Source organism: Emys orbicularis, chromosome 10 (genome assembly GCF_028017835.1).
Source record: "Emys orbicularis isolate rEmyOrb1 chromosome 10, rEmyOrb1.hap1, whole genome shotgun sequence".
Taxonomy (NCBI): domain Eukaryota; kingdom Metazoa; phylum Chordata; order Testudines; family Emydidae; genus Emys; species Emys orbicularis.
Window position 1 is genome coordinate 20,991,847 of NC_088692.1, and position 8,915 is coordinate 21,000,761.

General features: G+C 39.4%; 1 protein-coding gene across 1 annotated transcript in view; it reads left to right on the forward strand.

Annotated features, from left to right (window-relative positions):
• SNX29 (sorting nexin 29) overlaps positions 1-2,172 on the forward strand; it is a 509,283-nt gene extending 507,111 nt beyond the window's left edge. The window contains exon 21 of the mRNA XM_065411740.1: positions 2,043-2,172. Coding sequence (XP_065267812.1) covers positions 2,043-2,172 — 130 coding nt within the window. The remainder of the gene's footprint in view (positions 1-2,042) is intronic.
• The last annotated feature ends 6,743 nt before the right edge of the window (positions 2,173-8,915 follow it).

Consider the following 8,915-nt stretch of genomic DNA (forward strand, 5'->3'; position numbering starts at 1 on the left):
TTCTTCATGTTCTTAAACATTAAGAATGTTAGATGAGTTGGAGGATGTGACATTGGATGATCTACAGTTAAACTCCTTAGTTTGGGCAGATGACATCATACAACTGGCAGACTCATTTGAGTTAATGATGATGCTCTTTGCTACCTTGGATAATTGGTGTATTAATATGGTAATAATAGTATAATCATAAGTAGTAATAAATTCTCTCCCTCAGCACCTATAATAATAAAAAGAGAATAGAAGTAACATTAATATACGCAATTGAAATTGATTCAGAAAGCAGGATCTTCTAGGTACTGCATATAGCTTTTGTTAATTTGGATTCTCCAGGGCTGTGATGTCACAAAATGAAAAATCATAAAATCTGGAAATATTGAAATGGATATCTAATTATCTATGGCTACCACAGAGTAAGATTATGAACCCAGCTAAATTTTAGTGTTTTGATTTTATTGACAAGCAAGCAAAACACTAAAGTGGTAATTTGTAAACCTTACTATTACACAAGAAGAACAAGTGAGTTGCTAAGAAGTTTTGAGATTGATGAGAATTTTATGCAATTATTTTCATGTTGCGGACTTTCTGGTCACAGCGAAAGAATAAGTTCTGTAGTAGGAACTTTAGTGAACTTAGTTAAAATCAATATACTTAAGGCTGTCTCGAAACTGAGGCTACTTCAAACTATTCTGCTAGGGAAATGCACAACAATGAAACTTCACACTGCTATTTGAAAAGCATTATTTTCTGCTAACATTTTCAATTTAGCAACTGATTTTGGCAGGGTATTTTCTGGAACCCACTGTCCATTATGTTGGGGAATATTGGCATCTGTTTATTAGCCTTACAAAACTATGGTTACCACTGACAAAATGAAGTACTGTTGACTGACTTACCTTACTAAAATACTCTGCTCCCTGAGGGTGAATTTTGCACCCTTGAACAGAGCCTGTACGAGGCCTATGTTCCACTTAGGTCCATCCCATTTAAGCCCTCAAAATACATCTTAAATGGAATCTAAGTGTGCCTATAATAATAATACCCACCTCTTATACAGTGCTTTTCATCAGTAGCTCTCCAAGTGCTTTTATGAAGGAAATAAGCCTTAGGCAGGCTCTCTGCACAGTGGTAAGTGTCATCTTGCAGGGAGAAGAGATCTACATGGAGTTAATGCATTGTTTGCTTCAAAAATACATCAGCTTTCAGCCAAAATAGTAAAGACTGCAGAAGAGCATCTCTCTTCTTAATTCATCAACTCAGATTGAATATTGGTATAAATAGCTGATTTTTACATGTCAAAATAACTTTGACTTTGCATGCTGCATAACCTTGTTATCATTTGGCTGGTTTGTGAAATGCTAATCAGTGATGTTGATTGAGACGTGTGTAAACTGTATAATTTTAAAACCTGTAGAGTCCTCTAAAAGTATGGCAAAAGTACAACATTATTCCTTTCTGCTGTAGTTTTTGGAGGTGTCTATAGCCTCTGAATGACACCTATGTAACCAGAAATTTCCGTTACTGCTTTTTGTTCTTAGAGTATTTGCTTTCCAAGTAAGTTGTTTTCAGAAGACTCATTCATGTAAGATCATAGTCTGTTGTGGGCCAAAATAGAATGAAGAATTCCCAGCAGCAGTGTGTTACTAATGTATTTCATCACGTAAGGATACATCCATCCATAATTAGAAGAACGTTAACTAGGGCATCATCCAAGCTTTTGTCTAGTTTGCCTTTACATATATCACTTTCAAATGCTTTTAATGCCATCTCTGAACTTCAGCCCATTGAGTTATGTTTTTATCTTAGAAATTACAGTCTTCTATAAAGTACTACTTGTTCTCATTTTTGCAAGAGCGCATTTGTAATTCAGACTCCAGTTAGCAGTATAAATAATGCAGGTCCATGTCGTTAAAGATATGTACTGTACTTTGCCATCATGGGCTGGATTCTCATAACATCTCCTTTTTCTACATTTAGAATAACTACAGGAGAATTTACACACAACATGAACTTATCCTGGTGTTTTTCTTTTTCTTTTTTCCTAGTGATATCCAACCTGTGGGAGAACCAGTAAGCAAAAGCAATCGCTCAAGAGTGGCTACCCGCTTTCCAAAGCTATCTCGACACCATCAAAGGGAGCCACGGAACCTGGAGCCTCAAAGTGGTGATCTCTGACCCTTTGTATAATTGTGAACATCAGCACCATGTACTTTAAACTGCCCTGTGATTCTGACCTATCCTATACTGTTGATTATGAAAGGCCCTGGGGAGAATACAGCTGCATTGAGTTAATTCCTGAAAGGAGACTCTCAATACTAAGGTTCATCATTCTGATTTAACAGGTTACTTTTGAAAGCAGCAAGCATTTTCCCAATGGAATATGAGGGCTCTTCATGGGGCACTCAGCAAATTGTACACACTTCCTTTGTTTTGTAAAGCATTCTCTTTTCTCTTTTCTTCTAAACTTACTCCACTACTATGAGTCCCTTGTTTGTGCTGTAGTGTCTCTTACACTCATACCATCTATTTCTGTTCCTGAGATCTGTGTGCATCATGTTCGGAGAATATTATTTTTTTCTTAGAAGTACAACTGTAATTATCACTAATCAATATTTGTCAGAAAGTTGTACTTAAAAAAACTTTCCTAACCCATTGCCTTTTGGACATGGAATGACTGTTGCTTTTTCATTATGATCCTCTGATGCACTCAAGAGTCTTTTATAAACGTTACAAAGTAAATGACGGAAGAAAAAACAGTAGAGAGGGCAAAAATAGCTTTTGTATGTTTCTAGTCAGATATTCCCAGAAGCTCTCACTTGTGAAGAGTAATTCTACCAAAATGGAGATTCTAATAATTTTCTATTGAAATTTTTGTTTTTGCTGCAAGGCAAGGTGCAGTACAAGTCAGCTCAAGGAGTTTAGCAAAAAAGGAAACACAAAGTTAACATGTTACAGAATAGAGTTTTCCAGCATTTGGCTTTGTTCTGTTATTGATTTCTTGCTGATGTTATTATAAAAACAGTCTCTCAGCATAAAGAAAGGGGACATTTGGGCATTCTTACAACTACTTTATAAGACATAAATTGCTGTTGCTAAAAGATTGCCTAAGTTGAAAGTGCCTGTCACCTTTTTACTGGAAAGTGACTTGTAACAATGTTGTGAGAACAACTAAAGAAAACTGGGAGAATAATTGTTACAAGTGCTGGAAATCCTGAAATGGATCAACTGGAATCCAGTTCACAACATCTGTTAGCTATACTGCCACAGGCAGTAAACTATGCTTTAGCAATCTTTTTTTCCCCATGTATAGAGTCTTAACCAATATTCATTCATGTTTACTGAAGAATATATTCTGCTTTACCTGTGCACCAGAACAACTCTCTTCTCACAAGTTGTTTGGATAATCTGTGTTCCCATAGGTTGGTATATTGTCCGGCTATACTGAAAGAAGGACAGGAGACACTTGATATGGTTTTAATCAGACTGCAACTTTATTATTAGATGTCTGTGACCACCCAGCAGATAAAAGTGTATCATGCAGGTAACTCCATGTTCGTTCAGTTACTACCAGGAAGGCTTCTGCCAGCCCCCATCTTTTTCCATGCAGGTCCCCCAGCCACCTATTGCTGGGACCTTACCATCCACCACCACCCTTGTAGGAGGGTTAAGGTGGGCTGTAAGAAAGGGAGGTTGGCTCCCTGCCATACCATGTATAGGAGCCCTGAAGCCCCCCTCCCACCCTGTTCCATTACTTTAACCAACACCTCCGTTTTAAGTCCTTTACCAAGTCATTTATCCAGTCACTGTACACCTTCACTGTGGAGTGCCTGAACTGGACATCCGCCCCACACTTACATAATGAGTTGCGACATATAGCCTAACTCCCTTCACTGTTAACCATAACAAAACCATCCCTGAACCTGCTGTGGAAGGCAAAAAAAAATCCACCCCACCTAGGCCAATCTGCTGATGAGGGAAAAAGTCCTTCCCAGATGCCCTAAAAGGAACGGCTAGCGTGATGCCCACAGCAGGTCCTGACCAAACCTGGTATTTTGCCACCTGAAGGGGAGGGGAGGGAAAGGTAGGTGCTGACTCACCTGCTCTGTGGGAAAAGAGCTCCTCATGCCCGGACTTGCCCTTCTTCAACTCCTTCACCCTTCCGGTCCCAGGGGATGAGTCAGTGTCGCCACGCTCACCCCATCCCCTTTTGCAGCAGCTTCTGACCTCACTCCCTCACCCTTAAAACACTGTTTCCTTTCCCTCAGCAAGCCGGACAATGGCCCCCCACTTAAAGGTGCAGCGTGGTTCATTTTTGTTATTGACTGTCAGTGTATTATGTTAAAACCTGACAGTAGTTATAGAAACCTAAGGGGTTGGGTTTTTTTCAGAAAAAGAATCCACTTATTATTAATGCACTTTTTTGAATGTAGAGCTATTTTAAAAGGTCTAACGAACTGAGACCCATATTCTTCAAGCCTTTGTCCCATTTTGTGGCACTTATTCACGAGTAGCCCTATTGACTTCAGTTGGACGACTCGCATGAATAAGGTTTGCTCAAAGTGAATAATGGTTGCAGACCTGGCTTCTGAGTGTGAAGAACGAGTCCTGTAATCCTAACATTGACATACACTATCATAGATTGCACTGAGTGATGGGAAAAGGCAACCAGCAGCAACCAGGTATTAACACGCGAGACCCCAAAAGAAAAATTGTGTCCCAGAAATGAAATATTGTTCTGTTACTTGCAATCTTATCTGCTACTGCAGTATTTTCTGCACATCTATAAGAGAGCTCCTTTACAAATGAATCCCAACAAGCAGCTTATCAGAAAAGCTAGATGTCTTGGTTGCATCAGAAAATGAGTTAATATTGGTGTTTGAATCCAGTAGGGTGGGGTGTTTGTTTAAAAATAAAAAATAATAAAATCTGTAAAGCCTCTCCGAACCAATTAATTTGATGCATATCTTATATTTTGAAGTTTGTCTTTGTTGAAAAATTCATAGATTGAATGTGAGTTCCACTTTGAAAGACTAAGAATTCATTTCTTTAAAAGGTCTAAAGGCTTTACAAGATTGACAGGAGTGTAATCTGTAATTCATGTGCCAAATTTTGCCTACTAATATTGAATTACAGATTGAACTGAAAGCCTACCTTGCATAAATTCCTTTGGGGAGAATTGGATTTAGATGTGTTTACCACATGAATCTGTTTTCATCTTCAGAAAATAGTTCACAATGTACAGCTCCCCCACCCCCATCTTTGAAAAGCTGCAAATGGTAAGGAAACTAATTTAGCAGATACACATGTGCTAAACATAGAATGACATGTACTATCCATATTTTTAAAACTGTCCTTATTGGCTCTTTAAATTATCTCTTTCTCTCTCCTGATTAATTTGCCTTGCCTAATTTTTAGTATATGAATAAATATGCAAAAATACTGGACTTGTTTACAGTGAACAAGTTGTTCTCTGCTAATTTTAGCATAAAATTACTCCTAGGGGAATTTTGCGCCACTGCGCTTGCACCGAATTCATGTCCCTGCAGATTTTTTTGCTTCCCCGCAGAAAAATGACTTTCTGACAGGGAAGCAAAGGGAAGCTGCAAGAGCAGTCATGCACCACTCCCTAGCTGTGCAGGTACATCATTTCAGGCACCTGGAGCAGCCAATGGAGAGGTAAATCATCGCAGAGCTGGGGACACCCAGCCAGTGACTCCTACCCTGAGCTGGGTTCAGCTGCTAGTCCCAGCTGGGCTGGAGGCAGGAGAGGATGGGACTTCCTCTTCCCCTGCAAGGAGTGGCTGGGGCTGTGTCAGACCCACACCCAGAACCCCCCCACACACTCCCACAGCTGCAGGAAGCTCCGCATCCTCCCCTGCTTCCTGCCCTCATCGCTTCACAGCTGTGGGGGGAGGTCTCTGTATGGGGACCTGCTCCCCCATCCACCCAACCACCATGCAGCTGGACCTCCCATACCCAGACACTCCCACCAAACCTCCCCCTTACAACTAAGAACCCCCCCAGCCCTCCATACCTGAACCCCACCCCACTGAACTTCAACCCCTGCAGCTGCATCCCCCCTGCACTCAGACCCGCTGCCTCCAGGCCCCAACCCCTGAGCTCCCTGCACTCAACACCCCCCATAAGCCTGCAATCTCAGTAGAAACATTCAATAACAGATTATACAATATGAGCCAGATCCTGCTTGCTTTACTCACATGAGTACCATGAGACTACTCACATGAGTTAGGTGAATAGAATTTAGTGTTCTAAAGATTCTGGCCAAGATTTTCAGAAATGCCTACTGATTTTGGATGCCCTAATTTTTGGCACCTGAGCCAAATGGGGCCTAGTTAGTTAGTCAGTCAGTTAGTGCTAAAAACTCATCCTCTGATGATCAGGCCCTTTAAAATGTTTTGGCACTGAAAATCTTGACCATCTAGTTTAAAGAATCTAGTAGGGTTATATCATATATGCATAAAAATACTGTAATCATAACAATGGTTCTAGTAAGTGTATAAGAATACTTTCAGTTTCTCCCATGTATCATTTAATTAAATACATGCCGTTCTGTTTATGAAACACTGCTTTCGCAAATTTAACCCAGATTGGTAGTGACTGAAAGCTGTGACTTTCTGATAGCTGATCAGTGGCCTATGCAAAATGAGTTGGTGGGTTCAATCCAGTTCTTGGTAGATAAGCATGTACATCACTGAACACCAGTCATTTGTGGTGATCTGAGCAGTTAGGTTAACAATCAAATAGTCCTGTCTTTTATAGAGTTGCCTTTTAAGTTTAGGATTGTAGCACAGTGTCAGGACAATATAGAGAAACTTGCAGTGTTACCTCCTATTCAGTACCTGTGCTATATATTAGGGCACTATGAAATCCGCATTAGCGAGAACATGGATGGAATCGCGGAATAAAAACAAAAACATGAATCCAGCACTAAAAAAAATCCAGCACTATACAAAAAAATAAAGTTGTCTCCTCACTGTGGACCTGGGTCCAGAGGAGCTTTATGTCCCCACCACGACCCCAGCGCTGGAGAAGATTTAATTAATTTTTTTTAATGGAAAAAAAAGAAATCAGAAAATAATAAATCTGAAAATACACAATAATAAAATGGATTTCATAGGGCCCTATGTATATATACAGTTTAAATCTCCAGGGTCTTAATCTGGAATCTTTTGTGAATGCTTAAAAGAAATTGTAAAAAAGATTTTTAATGCTGTTTTTCTATTACATTCAAAATAAATAACTTCCTAAGAAACATAAAGTAGACAGCAGACAGTTTCAGTTTTATTACAGCTGGGATTGTCTGTCAGTATTAATTTGTTAAATATTGACTACAGTTATTCAGAATCTTGTCTATTTAGAGATTTCTGCATTCTATACACAGATTTTAATGCACTGACTTAAATCCTGTCTTAAATCAAATTTCCCATTTAAATCAAAACAAAAAAAAATCCCAAGATTAATTGGAGGCAGGATAATGACACAATAGCAAAGGCTTAACTTGACCTGTCTATTAAATCACACATTGGTGGAAGGATTCATAATTTCTAAGCCAGTCCTGTTTAAAAAACATTGTCACATGGTTAGTTGTAAACAAATTGTATAATTTTATAAAATGTACTGCAAGTTGTAAACCATTGTGATGGGATTAATATGATAAATATTTGCAGATACTGCATAATGGCAGTAAATTTGACTTTGGCTCACAAATAAGACCCAGATGTTAAGGTGCATTTTGTTGTTGTGAAATGAATGTTTTATTGTACAGAACAATGCCTTTTCAAGCTATCAAATCACTGAACCTACTTCGAACCTATATATAGGGTTGACTGGTTCAGAACAGCTAGCTAGTAATAAATGGGACCTGGAATGAGCATTGAGTGATCTAGTGATGCTGTCTGTAAGTTCATATTAATGACCTAACATGGTGATATTTTCTTATCAGTATGTCAGAAGTGAAGAGCTGTGTTTTGTTGTTTTAGAAATGGGCCTCAATCTAGAAAACCCAGAATTTTGCAGGCTGGTCCAGACTCTAGTTGATGTATAAATCTCGCCTGCCCAAATATAGCAACTGAATCAATCCAGCTTCAATAGGGAAAATATTAAACTCTTAATACTTGGGAAACTGACTAATTCCCGGTTTTGTAACAGATGATTGAAAGTTTCCTCTGTTGCTGTTGGGGGCAAACTGTAAAATAAAGGCTTCAGGCTTTCAGAAGTTCAGAGTTAATCCGAATTGCCTCTCCTCTTGTGGCTCACTTTCTCAACGTGACTTCCGCTCAGGTTGGGCGCCAATAGGGGGAAATGGATTGCACTGAAGGTCGTGCAGGAGTTGGGGAGGAACTAGCATGGAAGCTGGCAGAAGGGAGTTGAGACCAGTGTCAATGAAAGACATGTTGCAACATGAGGCTCTCGCCTGAATGTGTTGGAGGGAGGAGCTAACTTCCAGCACGTGAGGAGAGTAAGGAGATGGAAAAGGCGTTACATCAGCTAAGAGGTAGGCAGGGAAGTAAACTGGACAAGCTGAACAGGAGTATATACCAATAATCTAAGGTTTAAGTTGCTAGAAAGGACAGATTCTGTTCCTAACTAGTGTCATACTTACAGGAGTATGTTTCGTGGGACTCCCACGCCAACCTCCTTTTTTCTTAGTCTCAGATTTGCTCCTCTTCCCTACACTTAGCTATTGTGCATAGGGCTGCCAAGACTGTGGGAAAGTGAATTATCCCATAGGACAGTTTCCAGATCAATTAATATTTATTAGCCAAGTGTACCTATAAATAAATAAATGAAAACCCTCAAATGTGTTACATTCCTGAGGGGAGAGGAGAGATCTTATAAAATTAGCTATTTGCAAACTATGGCCACATAAGTTTTTTAAACTGATTTGAAGCTTTTAA